The sequence below is a fragment of the Nilaparvata lugens genome, chromosome 11, assembly GCF_014356525.2.
Source record: "Nilaparvata lugens isolate BPH chromosome 11, ASM1435652v1, whole genome shotgun sequence".
Classification (NCBI taxonomy): Eukaryota; Metazoa; Arthropoda; class Insecta; order Hemiptera; family Delphacidae; genus Nilaparvata; species Nilaparvata lugens.
In genome coordinates this window covers 10,905,819-10,922,398 of record NC_052514.1, presented here as the reverse complement: position 1 = coordinate 10,922,398, position 16,580 = coordinate 10,905,819, and the positions used below count along the sequence as shown (strand labels likewise).

The 16,580-nt window shown below is 35.3% G+C and overlaps 1 protein-coding gene across 2 annotated transcripts in view; it reads right to left on the bottom strand.

Annotated features, from left to right (window-relative positions):
- The window catches only part of LOC111044987, a 97,666-nt gene that overhangs the window by 8,484 nt on the left and 72,602 nt on the right, over nt 1-16,580 (bottom strand). The window contains exons 5-6 of one of the 2 annotated variants that reach the window (XM_039437582.1): nt 15,607-16,050; nt 4,296-4,499 (exon numbers count right to left, since the gene is read on the bottom strand). In XM_039437582.1, coding sequence (XP_039293516.1) covers nt 4,296-4,499; nt 15,607-16,050 — 648 coding nt within the window. Of the gene's footprint in view, nt 1-4,295; nt 4,500-8,204; nt 8,409-15,606; nt 16,051-16,580 lie in introns of both variants that reach the window. The other variant, XM_039437583.1, reaches the window with a different exon arrangement.

Here is a 16,580-nt window from a genome sequence, read left to right as displayed (position 1 = left end):
AGATTCTGTTCGGATCTATATTAAATCAGGCCACAAGAGAATGTGTCTAACGGTGATCCCTTATTGAGGATGATCACACATCAGCTAACTACAAGTTCGTCTTTGGGAATGATGCCTCTCTCACTCACTCCTTTTTCTCTATCTTCCTCAAACTCTCTCACTGTCTCACTAACACTCTCTCTTACTCTCTCTTTCTCTCTCTTTTGCTCTTTCTCTTTCTCTTCATCTCTTGTTTCTTGGCATCATCATCAATCAACACATCGAAAGGCAGACATCGCATCTCATTGCTTCTCTCTGTCACTCAGCAGTCAACGGACAGCATAGCACTGATGCCGACTGACATATTAATTAAGACAGGCAACCGATCCGGTCCTACGGTCAGAAAGTCACTGCAACAAAAGAGATATCTCCTTTATCTCAATATCTCTCTCTCTCTCCCTCAATCTCTATTCTTCTTCTCTTTGTTTAAATTTCTCTATTCTAACCTATTCTAAAATTTCTCTTATTTCTCACTCTCTTCCAGTTTGTTTGTCTCAGGGAACCCTGTATCACTATCATTATTCCACATAATATTTTGAGTCGTTCTTGAGCTTTGCTTCTTGTCAGATATTGGAAGTTTATTATTTCACGATATTAATATAGCCTACTCGTGGAGCACATCAATGTTTTCACACTGAGATCAGAAGAATAGTCTAGATTTTGTTAATTGATCCAACTATAGGTTAACATTCTGAAAGGAGTGATTACACACACTAGAGCCATCAAATTTTTTGAAAAAGTTGTATCCTCGATGCTAGATTTGATGAATTTTCCACCAGCAATATAGTAGAGAATACTCTATAGTAAAGAACTCTCAAGAAACCTCTCTTTCATTATTTTTCCTCCTCTATTTTCTCTCCTCTTCACTCTCCAATTTCTTCACTCTTCTCTCCTATTTCTTCTAACATCTCAATTCTTCCTCTACTTTATTCTCTCTTCTCTTCCCTCTCTTCTTTCTTCTGTTCTCTATTCCTCTCATCTCTTCTCTTTCCGCACCCATCTCTCATCCCATCACTCCTTCCTCCACTTTCCTCGCTTTTCTCTCCCCACCGCTCTCCTTCATCTTCTCTCTCTCTCTTATCTTCTGTTCTCTTTTTTCTCTTCAATTGTCCTTCTCGTTCAACCGTACCTCCTATTTCACCCTCTCACACATCATAAACCTCGATTAATAGAGATATAGATGGATTGAAATAGAATACTATCACATAGTAATACCAGAGAAAACTGCTTTAATCAGTCTGCTGTATTCTGTGGTAATACCCAATTAGCCTACCTATCATATAGCAATTGAAAGTTAAATGCTTCTCTATGCTACTTCCCTAATTCACTAATCTTCCTCTCTCACTTGTTCATGGTTATTCTTTTCTCCTTCTAACCTATCTTATTCCCACTATTTACTCTATCTCTCTTTATATTTTTCTATAGAGAAATCATATAGAAATCTGTAACTAACTGTTTCTCTATGCTACTTTTTCAATCCATCTATCTTTCACTCCCATTTGCTCATGGCTATTCTTTTCTCCCTCTATCTTATTCCCACTATTCACTCTATCTCTCTTTCTATTTTTCCATAGAGAAATCATATGGAAATCTGAAAGTATCTGTTTCTCTATGCTACTTTTTCAATCTATCTATCTTTCACTCCCATTTGCTCATTACTGTTCTCTCATCCTACTAATCTATCTTATTCTCACTCACACTCTCTCTCTATTTCTCATTTCTTCCAAACATAACATATTAGACGATCGCCACTCTCTCTCCCTCTCCCCATAATATCCTCTCAACATAAAATATCTGACGATCGCTCGGCGGTGTAGTGTGTGCATTGTTAGTTGGCATTATGCGCATCATTGCTCATCCTGCTGACATGGAGACAACTGCACGAGTGTGCTGGGATGCTTGGAGCATGAGAATGTGTTTATTCTGGCTTTAGGACGCCCGAAAGCAGCTCCGAACTAAGATTGATAACAGGCAACTATTAATTTCCAACGTCAAACGGAATAGGCACCCGGTGTCAATATGCTGTGAGGTTGTTGCCTTTCACAGACAGCCGAGATCATTTTTTGTCCGGCCTGTTTTGTTCTAGGCTGAAGATTGAGGTATCGGCTCTCTAGGATTTAGTTGAGAGGAGAAGAATCTCCAGGATTGAGACATTAGCTTCATCAGACAAAAAAAAGATTAAGGATTTTCTAATTTTTAGTTTACTTATTACATCCACACATCCACAGAAACATACCAATGATTGCGAAAGAAACAATAAAATCAATTCAAATTCCACAACTCTTTTTCTTTCAAATTGAGATAATTCAGTTTTCCTATATCAGTGGTAGCTCGAATATCTACCGGTAGCTCGTGGGGTAGTTTTTGGTCGCTCACAGAAATGCTCGTGCAAAAGAATGTCGTCCAGTTTGAATATAAAAACACTTTCCCAGTCTAAAGAACATCAATGACGAGAAAAATCCTCCACAGCATCGCAGCAATAACAAAGAATACCTACGTTGAAATTCTCTCAGACTTGAGACAACAGTTTGATCAACGATTTCAAGAATTTAAAAGCATATCAAATATGGTACAATTCATCAACTTCCTTTTGCAGCTTGTGTTGTAAAACATTTTGGTGGAGATCAGGCTTTAGTTCAAATGGAATTTGTGGTTTTTCAAAATGATCTGACTCTCAGATCACTTTCTACAACTGGAAATATTTGGCCTCAAGTCCCCAAAGAAAGATATCCAAATATTATTCAAATTGCATTGAGGTTGGAAGCCATGTTCAGCTCTACTTACTTGTGTGAAGCATCTTTTTCAAGTATGAAATTCATGAAAAATCGATATAGGAAAAGACTGACTAATGAACATTTGGACAACTGCATCAGAATGGCGGCTACAACGTTCACTCCAAACATCAAGAAAATTCTTGATGATCAAAAAGAGTTCCACTGCTCTCATTAAAATGTACATTTCAAATTTTGTTATACTTTTTGCTATGAGATAGGTAGATTTCAACACTAGAAATCCTTTTATATCAAGCGAGCAATTTTTGTATTCTAGCTCAATAAAATTGACAAAGTTTAAAATATAGTACTACAGTAGCCTATAGGTTATGTTGATGGAAGATCAAGAGCTTCTTATTTGTTCAAGAATCCAACTCAAGAACTGATCTATTTCTTCTCACAAAGTCTATTGAGATATCCTCAGTTGATAATATTGTATGCTTCTGGATTCTCCAATAAGACAGTGACCGTTTTTTAATAACGTAAAATAAACAAAAGCTTAAATCATTGCATTCTAGTCCAATGTTAGATATTTATCAATTTCACAACCCTGTATGGTTATTTGAGTTAAATTAGATGAGATTTATTGTCGTAAAAGTACAAAAATATAAATTGTTGTACAGTAAAATTTCTAGAGTTTATGATACGAAAAGACAGTAGAACGTGATTACAATTAATTAATTCTTTCGCATTTCCAACAAAAGATTTCTTGCGTAATTGAGATGTTCATAATGTGGAAAATAATTATTATCATCAATTTTATCCTATCAAGAGAATTATTGATAACCCAATTCTCAAATTTGTATTATTCTCTAATCTGAAATTCAAATTCTCAAATTCTCTAATCTAAAAATATATTTGATTGTGAATTCAATTTCATTGTGGACTATTGGATTGCAGAAGTATATGAACATTTTTGTACCCTAGAAAATACTGATTTAGATCATCACAAGAGAAAAGTTGATGTATATTTATGGACTTCTTAAGAACCTCGTATTCCTCATGCATAGCTAATTGGAATGTTCTCCAATTACTGTATAATATTTATTTCAAGTATCCAATGTTTTATATAGTTAAAACCAAGCCCTTCTGCAACTGCAAATTTATATAGGTTTCGTAAGATATTTAAGATGATTATTATTCAGTAATAATATTCCAGCAGTTGATTAAAAGGAATTCCTAATAAATCTCCCCAATTCTTCAATTTCAGATTGTTCATATCTTCTTGAATCCCTAAGTCTCTGATAAATGTATTTATGAGGAACTGACTAAGTATTGAAAAGTGAAACAACTCCCCTGTTTATATTGAACTGTTATTATTAGTTCAATTTCTGAGAGTAATAGTGGAGGCATCGCCAGTTTTTCCTCTCCCAATCATTCCAATGATAATTACTCACTTATGAACGAATTCTTATGTAAATGTATAGAAGTCAAATAAAAATGAATGATCAAGTAAATAAATAAGAATAAGATAAGATAACTGACCTGAATGTGAAATACAGTGTCGGACCAGAGCGACAGATTGACAGTGGATGACTCTGTGAAGAGATTGCCTTGGAGGCCTCCTCCGTCAATTTCCCACGTGACGAGGTAGAGAGCCTTCGATCGACGGGGGTCCCACGTGATGTGAGTCGAGACTATCGACTCCTGACGTACTCGCGAAATCTCTCGTAGATTCCATTTTTCTCCCTGCAGGGGAAAAAACAGAGTTGAATCAATGATAGAAATCTTAATATGAATTCAATATTGATTTCATATTTCACTGAAGCGATTGATGAAACTCTGTAGATAATGACAGAATAATAATTTAAATTTACACCATCGGAAGGTAAGTACAATGTTTTGATAAGTAAGGCCCTGCAGATACACATCGATTTTTGCTCGTACGATATTTTGCCGTCCTTATGAATTCTTTCAGATTAAACGGAACTTGTCAAACATCATCTGTTTGAAATCATCTGTTTAATCTAATAGAATTAATAAGGACGGCAAAATATCGTACGAGCAAAAATCGATATGTGAGTGCGGTCAAGTTGAAAACAGTTGAGTTTTTCAATTGAAATCAATTGATAGAAATTTGAATATAAATTCAATTGATTTCCTACTTCATTGAATCGATTGATGAAACTTTGTAGAAAGTGACAGAATAATAATTCACACCATCGGATGGTATATAAAATGTTTCGATCAGTAAGGTAGTGACTACAATAGTATCAAAACCAAGATGTTTTTTTAACCACAATAACAATAATTTTTCCCTACAGTTTTCATTCAAAAGCTTCACCTAACCGTTTCAATTCTGCCATTAATTTCTACACACATTCATCTTACAATTTACAACTTACAATTTCGAGATCACCTTGCTATTTTCTAGATGGTAGAATAGAAATTTTCTATAAAACACACTAGTTTCCTCTTCTATTAATTTCATATCCCTCACTCTCCTATCTCTATAACTCACTCTCTCACTCTCTCATCCATGTGTAGTGGACTTGTCGGCGGTAGGTTCACAACTACGGAAATTGCAAACCGTTGCTTTTATTTGAGTTAGAGTCTTCTTTGCATTTTGATGGGAAAGGTCGTGGAAGCTATTACCCGAGCATTACCAATACTCTACAACTCATGACTCCTCCTTTTCTTCTCCTCTCCTTCACAATCTTCTTATCTTTATTATTTGTTCCTTTGCCTTAAGCTACTTCTCTCACTCATCAGTTTCTCTATTTCTCTCTCTTCACTGTTCTATCCTCTTCTCTATTCTTTATATTCCTGTTGAGCGGTTTTCCGCCGCAATTTTCTAATTGCTATTTAAATTTTTTATTTTGTACCTCTTCCGAATTTTGATTTATTCACTATAAATACTCCAAAAAGTAGGTTATGTTCCATACACTTGAATTCAGGTTCAATTTGCTTTCTCTTTCTCCAATCCCGCTTTAACCTGATTTCTCATTTCCTATTCATCATTTATATTATTCTTCCTGACATTATTTATCTTCCTTCCTGACATTATTCCTATTGCAATACCACTTCTTCAACTCATCCATCTACAATAATTGCTATTTATATTTTTCATTTCGTTCCTCTTGTCTCCAGTACGCTTCACGTATCTCCTTCTCAATTTAACTATTGTTCACTCTATGTTCCTTTCTTTATTCATCCAGGTTTTGTCCACCAATGAATGATCACCACTTTAGGCCAGCATGATTGCTATTGACTTTTTTCTCTCAAGTAAATACAGAGACAAATAATTATTGAACAGGCAAATTACAGGCAGGTAATTACATCTATGGCAAATAGATGTAGAGATAATTTTGGGTGAGAATTTGAAATTTAACATTCAATAGTCTCTCCTAACATTCTAGATTAATCTGGATTCAGTTTCTCTTTCTTTCACGGTAGTCTCTTCTACTGTTTCGTAGAGGTACTCTATCTAGATTATAGTTCTATAGTAACATATGATATGGAAATTTCAATTATAATTAAGAGATTGGGAGAAGAAGAATATACATGCTAGAAGACGAACTTTAAACCCTTAATAACAACCCTAAGAGTTGGAATATTGCCAAAAGATTTCTTAGTGCGCCTCTAAAGGGCCAACTGAACATACCTACAAAATTTGAACGTTTTTGGTCCGGTAGATTTTTAGTTATGCGAGTGAGTGAGTGAGTGAGTTTTATATATATATAAAAGCGAAATGGCACTCACTCACTGACTGACTGACTCACTCACTCACTCACTCACTCACTCGCATAACTAAAAATCTACCGGACCAAAAACGTTCAAATTTTGTAGGTATGTTCAGTTGGCGCTTTAGAGGCGCACTAAGAAATCTTTTGGCAATATTTCAACTCTAAGGATGGTTTTCAAGGGTTTAAAGTTCGTCTTTTAGCATGTATGTTCTTCTTATTCTCTTAATTTATAATTGAAAAATGTCCATACCATATGCTAATATAGAACTATAATCTAGAGAGAGTACCTCTTCGAAACAGTTGTTGACTGGTAACTAAATTAATAATTTTTTCAGGTTGGCATTAAGTTGAGTTGACTTTGTTAGGTTGGCACCAAGTTGAAGATTGAAATGCAATTATCGCGGAAAAATTGATTGGGCACTGCTACTTTAATCAGAGCTATTCCTGGGAATATTATATTACTAGCCGTCAGGCTCGCTTCGCTCGCCATATCCGTTTAGCCAGACGTTTAGTCTGGACCCCCGACTGGATCGTCCTAACATATGATAAAAATGCTCAAACGAAAAATGCAGGCGAGCGAAGCGAGCCTGCTGATCTCATTCTTGGACGATCCAGCCGGGGGTCCAGGGGGCGGAGCCTCCTGGCTAGACGGATATGGCGAGCGATAATCAATATGTGTGTGCGGCCTAAGGTCGTTACTACAAGTATCAAAACCAAGATGGTTTTTCAAACACAATAACAATATTTACCCCTACAGTTTCTATTCAAAAACTGCACTCAACGTACTGGATCCGTTTCAATTCTGCCATTAATTTCTACACACATTCATCTTACAAAAACACAATTTCGAGATCACCTTACTATTCTCTAGATGGTAGAATAAAAATTTTCTATAAAACACACTAGTTTCCTCTTCTTCATATCCCATTTCCATTCCATATCCCTCACTCTCCTATCTCTTTAACCCACTCTCTCACTCTCTCATCCAAAAACGTTATGCATGGAGTACCACAAGGTTCAATTTTAGGCCCTCTCCTCTTCACTTTGTATGCTAATGACCTTTCTTCCGTTATCAAATTCTCCAGTTTCCATACTTATGCAGACGACCTTCAAATCTATTTAAGCTGTCCCATAACAAAAATTAATGAAACAGTTGGAATAATGAATCAGGATATCAATTCGATAGTGGAATGGACAAAGAAAAGTGAATGTATATACACTTATATATATGGACTTGTAAGAACCTCGTATTTCTCATGCATAGCTAATTCAAATATTTTCCAATTACTGTATAATATTTATTTCAAGTATGTAATGTTTTATATAGATGAAACCAAGGACTTGTGCTACTGCAAATTTATATAGCTTTCATTAGATATTTAAGATAATTATTATTATGTAATAATATTTCAGCAGTTTTTGAACTGGAATTTCTAATAAATCTTCCCAATTTTTCAATGACAAATGGTTCATATCTTCTTGTATTTATGAGGAACTGACTAAGTATCGAATAGTGAACCAACACCTATCAAACTGTTATTATTAGTTCAACTTGTAAGAGTAATAGTAAAGGGATCGCCAGTTTCTCCTCTCCCAATCATTCCAATGATAATTACTCACTTATGAACGAATTCTTATGTAAATGTATAGAAGTTAAATAAAAATGAATGATCAAGTAAATAAATAAGAATGGGATAAGATAACTGACCTGAATGTGAAATACAGTGTCGGACCAGAGCGACAGATTGACAGTGGATGACTCTGTGAAGAGGTTGCCTTGCAGACCTCCTCCGTCAATTTCCCACGTGACGAGGTAGAGAGCCTTCGATCGACGGGGGTCCCACGTGATGTGAGTCGAGACTATCGACTCCTGACGTACCCGCGAGATCTCTCGTAGATTCCATTTCTCTCCCTGGAGGGGAAAACAGAGTTGAATCAATTGATAGAAATCTCAATATAAATTCAATATCGATGAACATAGATTGATTTCATACTTCACTGAAGCGATTGATGAAACTCTGTAGATAATAACAGAATAATAATTAAAATTTACACAATCGGAAGGTAAGAACACGGTATATAGAAGAAGAACATTTTTTATCTAAATAGCGTGGGTAAGAACAATGTTCTGTCAGTTACAATGTTGATCAGTGAGGCCCCGCAGATACACATTGATTTTTGATCGTACTATTTTTTGCCGTCCTTATGAATTCTATTAGATTAAACGGAGCTTGACAAACATCATCTGTTTGAAATCATCTGTTCAATCTTCTATATTCTATATCTATGTCTATATATTATATAAAAGCGAAATGGCACTCACTCACTGACTGACTGACTGACTCACTCACTCACTCACTCACTCACTCACTCGCAGAACTAAAAATCTACCGGACCAAAAACGTTCCAAATTTGGTAGGTATGTTCAGTTGGCGCTTTAGAGGCGCACTAAGAAATCTTTGGCAATATTCCAACTCTAAGGATGGTTTTCAAGGGTTTAAAGTTCGTCTTTTAGCATGTATGTTCTTCTTATTCTCTTAATTTATAATTGAAAAATGTCCATACCATATGCTAATATAGAACTATAATCTAGAGAGAGTACCTCTTCGAAACAGTTGTTGACTGGTAACTAAATTAATAATTTTGTCAGGTTGGCATTAAGTTGAGTTGACTTTGTTAGGTTGGCACCAAGTTGAAGATTGAAATGCATTTATCGCGGAAAAATTGATTGGGCACTGCTACTTTAATCAGAGCTATTCCTGGTAATATTATACTACTAGCCGTCAGGCTCGCTTCGCTCGCAATATCCGTTTAGCCAGACTGTAAGTCTGTACCTCCGACTGGATCGTCCTAACATATGATAAAAATGCTTAAATGAAAAATGCAAGCGAGCGAAGCGAGCCTGCTGATCTCATTCTTGGACGATCCAGCCGGGGGTCCAGGGGGCGGAGCCCCCTGGTCAGACGGATATGGCGAGCGAAGCGAGCCTGACGGCTAGTATGGAATAATTTTATAAGGACGGCAAAATACCCTAAAAGCGAAAATCAATATGTGTGTGCGGCCTAAGGTCGTTACTACAAGTATTGAAACCAAGATGGTTTTTCAGCCACAATAACAATATTTACCCCTTCAGTTTCTATTCAAAAGCTTCCCGATCAGAGGCTTTTTCGAATAGTCAAGCTTGTTAGAGATATCTTGAAATACGGTAATCCGAACTATTTTAAAGATGATTTCAAATTTGTCTCTGAAGGTAGGAGGATAGATGCTTCACATACTAGAACCGGAGAAAGTACTTTAAGGATACCCAATCATCGAACTACTATTTTCACAAAATCCTTCTTAGTCAGTGCCTGTCGTGCATGGAATACACTTCCTGTTTCTATCAGGTCTATCGAGAGCCGAGCGAGCTTCAACCTGACTTTAAGGAAGCATATTTTGGAGCAAATGGCTGAAACTGTCCGGCCCTAGAACGATCACATGACAACCATCCCTCACCCATTCCACCAATATAAACCTTTAAACCATGTTATAGAACGAATTGTATATATATATATATATATATATATATATATATATTATATAAACTCATGTTATTTCAATTATCCACTGCATACTGCTGTATATTACTGAAATTTGATAACCCTGATCTACTTTCAGCCTACTTCATTTTATTAATCAATTATTTGATCTTATCTACCTATATAATTATTTTACTTTATCAATTTTCTGTTTTTTTTCTCTTCAATATTCATATTGATTGAAACTTTTACAATATTTCCATTAATAAATAAATCTTAGTTTAATAACGAAATTAACGTTTTGGTAGAGAGTTAGTGGGGAGGATATTTTTATTATTCTTCCCAAAGAATGGACATTGATATGTCCAAAGCTCCGCCAATTTATGTAGATGTATAACAATATGATTATTATCTATAGTTATTATATTACAAATTGCTTTTTCATATCATATACAGTTCTATAGTTATTTTCCTAGTCTATATTATGTAAATTCATCTATAATTTTGCTGTATTGTAAGCTATTGTATATAAGTGTATAAGCCAGTATATATTGTAATCTACATAAATAAAGTACTCAATCAATCAATCAATCAATCAATCCATGTGTAGTAGACTTGTCGGCGGTAGGTTCACAACTACGGAAATTGCAAACCGTTGCTTTTATTTGAGTTAGAGTCTTCTTTGCATTTTGATGGGAAAGGTCGTGGAAGCTATTACCCGAGCATTACCAATACTCTACCACTCATGACTCCTCCTCTTCTTCTCCTCTCCTTCACAATCTTCTTATCTTTATTATTTGTTCCTTTGGCTTAAGCTACTTCTCTCACTCTTCACTTCCCATATTCCTCCCTCTTCTTTGTTCTATCTTCATCTCTATTCCTTATATTCCTGTTTAGCGGTTTTCCGCCGCAATTTTCCAATTGCTATTTATATATATTTTTTTTTACCTCTTCCGAATTTTGATTCATACACTATAAATACTCCAAAAAGTAGGTTATCTTCCATACACTTGAATTCAGGTTCAATTTTCTTTCTCTTTTTCCAATCCCGCTTTTACCTGATTTCTCATTTCCTATCCATCATTTATATTATTCTTTACCTTCCTGACATTATTCCTATTGCATTACCACTTCTTCAACTCATCCATCTACAATAATATTTCTATTTAAGTTTTTCATCTCGTCTCCAGTATGATTCACCTATCCCCTTCCTGGTTTATTATTGTATTATTATATATTATAGTATATATTATATTATACTATGATTTATTATTATAGTATAATTGTATTATTGTCTTCCTTTCTCTATCCAGGTTTTGTCCACAATTGCATGATCACTTCACGCCAGCATGATTGCTATTGACCTTCTCACAAGTAAATACTGAGACAAATAATCAAGGTGTAAATAATTATTAAACAGTATCTTTACTCTATGGCAAATAGATGTAGAGATAATTTTTTGGTGGAAATTTGAAATCTATCAATCAATAGTTTCTCCTAACATTCTAGATTAATCTGGATTCAGTTTCTCTTTCTTTCACGGTAGTCTTTTCTACTGTTTCTACAATAATTCTTCTTTCTCCAGTTAACTTGCGTTCCATATTCTACTTATAAGAATTTTTTTATTCCTTTTCCCTCTTTCTCTTTTCGCTCCTTCTCTTCTTTTCCTCATACATCTTATCCTACCCTATCCTGCTTTTTCCCTTCTCCTTCATATCATTCTCTCATCACAGTAGATACATAACAATATTATCTATAGTTATTCCAAATTGATTTCCTCATATCATATACAATGATTATTTTCTTAGTCTGTATTATGTAAATTCATCTAAAATTTTGCCGTATTGTAAGCTATTGTATATAATTGTATAAGTTGGTATATATTGTAATCTACATAAATACAGAATTCAATCAATCAATCACACTATCATTGTCTATTTAGATATTTCTCTCACACTCCTATTTTTCGGATACCAAATTATTAGATAGTTTCCTTATCTTTTTCCTTTCCTTCACATCTTTGTCCTCCTACAATTTCCAATAATTCTCTCTTTTCATTTTCCTCCTTCTCCTCTTCCGCCTTCTTCCCATTAGTTTCCCTATCTTTATCCTTTCCTCCACATCCTCAAATTCTCTCTTTTCGTTTTCCTTCTCCTCTTCCGCCTTCTTCCCATTAGTTTCCTTATGCTCATCCTCCCATCACATCCTCACCCTCTCACAATATCCAATAATTCTCTCTTCCCATTTTCCTCCTTCTACTCTTCCGCCTTCTCCCAATTCCACCATATCCTACTACATCATTCACCATTGTCGTGAATTAAGAGAAGACTTCACATAACGGTGCCGGGGTATTATTGGTGCCGTTCTTACATTACAGAGCCAATGACACGGTGACTTCAATGAAGTACCATCGGTACAGCACTGAGACTCTATGTGACCTGCGGGAAAAATTCGAGTCCATTAAGTCGAGAAAACATGAATAAATAAACAATAGTGACGTTTGTCCTGGGGCATTGTACGTACTTCCCGCTTCCGTGCTCTCTCTAACCGCTGTTGTTATTGTGCCGTTGTAATATTTGTTGTTCAATTTATTTGTTTGCTATGCTAAAGCGGAATGAGCTAGTACGGGGTTTGTGTTTGTGGTGAGCATTGAATAGGCTTTAACCTGGGGCGCTCTTTGTCGGGGATGATTTACTTGATTACCCTAGTTTGTCAGAGAGCTTCCTCAGTGAGTTGCTCATATTTGATCAAGATCATAATATCAAATTAGATTGGACTTTGACCTGGAGACCTGATAATTCGATCAGATATTTTTGTTTGGAGATACAAGAAAATCGAATATTGTTTGAAAAATAATATAACAGGGATGATATAGCTAGCCTACTTGATAACCATGATGGTTTGTGAACTTTCTCAGTGAGTTGCTTATGTGATCACGATTATAACATGAAAGCCAATCCTATTCTATTAAACGAGCAACTTCTGTTTATATGTTTAGATTTTTATATGTTCATATGTTTGTATTTCACCGGATCTCGAAAACGGCTCTAACGATTCTCACGGAATTCAGAACATAGTAAGTTTATAATATAAATATTCGATTGCACTAGGTCTCATCCCTGGAAATACTCGCTGAAGGCCATTAAAAGGATAATTACTATTCATCCTAAGAAAAACAGCTGATAATAATTATTTCGTCGTCTGTTGGTGATGGAAGTGAGTGAGCGAGCTCATGTGTGTGGGACTGTATCAAGGTACTTAGTGCCGGTTGCAAAAAAGACTGGTTATTTTCAATCCTGAGTAATTCCAGTAGATCCATTTTTTTGAAATGGTCTTCTCTGATTTGGTTCACGTGAAGTTAATCAGGATTAAAATATAACCGGCTTTTGTGCAACTGGGCCTTTGTGGGGTAAATTTTTGGATGATTCCTCTGGGAATTAATCTCATTAACTGTGATTAGATAGAACATTTCTTTATGAATGTTATTAAAATTTCTTCTTTCGTAATAAATTGTTTATGCTTTTGTACTCCAGAGCGAAGCTTGGTCCCCGATATTAGATTCTTAATCAACCAAGGATGGTTATAGGCCTATGCTTATATTCAATTCTTCGATATTTCATTACTATACGTTAAGTTTTAAATAGACCCTTGCACAGAATGGGTCTAATTAAATGACATTAACCTGCAGACCGGATAATTCAATTCCATGATTTCATCGATAGGTACAAGTGTATCCTCTATTAATAAATAAATAATGGTGATATATTAATGATAAGAGAGCTTCTTCAACAATAGGCAATAAAACTATACAGTAACAGCCTCCTTATCTTCTGAAGATTATCATACTTTTTTGAGTATGATGCTCATATAAGACTAACTTAGACTTGAGCGTGGCTGATGGCAGGATGACAATGATAATGATTATGATTATGATGATGATGTTGAGAGATTGTTATCTATGGTGTATCGTGTAGGTTCTACGTGAGCATAAAATTTGATAAGATTAATAAATCTCAATTAAGTCAATTTATTATCAAATCGAAATGATATTTCTCTGCGAATGAAATATCTTATTATTTATTATATATTTATTATATATCTTATATATTGATTATTCTGAGGTTAATAATATTTGAGATATACTGGTATCAGCTACCTCCTATAGAAGGCAGTGGTAAGGCAGAAAATCGGCAACGCTGTTCTTTCTCCTATCTTTCTCCACTGCCATTATAACGTGAAACTCTCTATAAAGAGGTAAGACCACATAGTCCAGTCAAATGGTCGTTTTTCAGGAAACAGCCCCGAAAGAATTTTTCTCGACGGTTCTACATGTATTTTGGGGCGCTGAATTCGAATCTGACGATTTTATTTTTACAAAATTCATTTACTTAATTCGAAAATTCCTAAGGATCCTGTTCAGAATTAATTGTTCTTCCACGTGATTCATGGTTTTTCATCTACATTAGAAAAATATCCAAGATGTATAGGGTAGAAGTGGTAGGTTTGCATAGTTTTGAAAACCCCTTAAAAAATACCCCTTTTTTGAAAATTCGTAGCTCCGGAACCAAAAATGGTAGAATATGTCGCGACCACTCAATTTATTGGAAATTTTTATTATCTTTATTTTTTTAGGAAATCATTTTTTCCCAAAAACTCGAAGTTTTCTAGATTAAATGGAAAAATTTAAAAAAATCCGAAATTTTAGGGGGTTTTGAGGGTGAAGCCGCCCTCTAGCGTGTCAGCAAATTTCAGATTCGAACTCAGCGCCCCTGAATTCATATAGAACCTTGGAGAAAAATCCTTTCGGGGCTGTTTCCTGAAAAACAATCATTTGACTGGACTAACAGTGTAGTTTATAACTATGAGAGTTCACAGTTGACATATTAATTTATCCATTTCTCCAGAAACAACGATATTGGAACAACGTTCTAGAGTGAGCTCTACGTTATAATGGTAGTGGAGAAAGGTAGGAGAAAAACGTTGCCGAACCTCTGCCTTGTCAATGCCTTCTATAGACGGTAGTAGATACAGGTTTATTTATGTAATATTAACTGTTCATTCTCGTTTAAAGTAATCAATTATATCTTATCAAGCAATGAATTATAGGCCTATTTTTTAGTAATTTTGAATGAAAAAGACTAAGAAATTGTCAAAAAACCACAGTAAATCTGTGTTTTTTTGGCAATTTCTTAGTCTTTTTCATTCAATATGAATAGTTACCACAATATCAACTTCTCAACTACAAAAAATGTTTTAGTAATTCCATATTGAATTTACATAATAAAGATGAAATATTCTGTAAATTATTTATTAATTATACAATGTTAAAAGACGATCTGGCAACAGAACAAAGCGAGAAAGATATAGCACTATCCGCTTTGTTGAATGAAAGACAAGGATAGCAATACCATCGCTAATCAAACACTGCCATTATAACGTGGACCTCACTATAGAACTGCATGACCTTATAGAAAATCTTCCTGATCTTTGAAAAAACTAACTATTGGTTACAATGTTTTGAAACGATAAGGTAACTTTTAATCATAATGAGAAATACGAGTTAAATGCTGGATATATTTTAGAATAACTCACCGAGAACGGTCGAAAAAGCGTCTGTGCCTCCTCACCCGGTATCTGCAAACCCTGTAACGATCCCCCACCCAGGCTACGTATCACTTCCTGGGCAGTCTCCCTTGCGGATGGTAACTCTGTAGAATGACGAGGACTGTACACCGTATGCAGGCCATTCCTCCCTATCACCAACACCCTCATTGTCTCTGTTGCATCCCCACTGGTCTCTTCTGGTAGCTGCAACGATAGCTCCAGGGTTTGAAGGGCAGAAACGCTTTGACCAGGGCTGGGAACCCTCGTTAGCACCAGGTAGACCCAGGGAGAGTCATCCTCGGAGGGTTCAGGCCAGTGCGCTTGTGATCCTTCTATCCTCAGTACTTTCTCCCCGCTGTCGTAGACTAGAAGTGGCAGTCTCTGGTTTGGCAGCTGCATTGATAGCTGGCAAGCGGCTTTGCAACCTGGAAACTGAGACAATGAGAAACACAAATTAATAATTATCAATATTTCTCATTGAAGAGCGTAGCGGATTCATACATTCAACTAGAGGCCTAATTCGTTATGGACGTACGTTGATCAACTGAAGAAAGGTTCAAACGTCTATGTCATATCGGAATATATTGTTGATCAAAAACTAAAATTCATAAAAATTTATTTTTCCTTCAAATTTCAATAATTTTCGAAAAATCATAACTCAGTACTTATTGGAGATAGAGAGTTCGGAATGATCTCATTTTATTCAGAATTTCATAATTTAAAAAAAGACAGGAGCAAACTTTCTGCCCGATTACGAGATTTGACAGAAATAGCTGAAAACTGGAAAATGAGCCGAAAATACTAGGTTTTTGGGCCATAATGTATCTAGCACAAGGGAATTTTGCATGAAGAAATTGGTTCTGGACTTCTCTTATATACCCAAATAATATATTAAAAAATCAGAACTACAATATAAATTGCATGCACCAATGTATATAGTGACTGAACTATTCAACTATTAT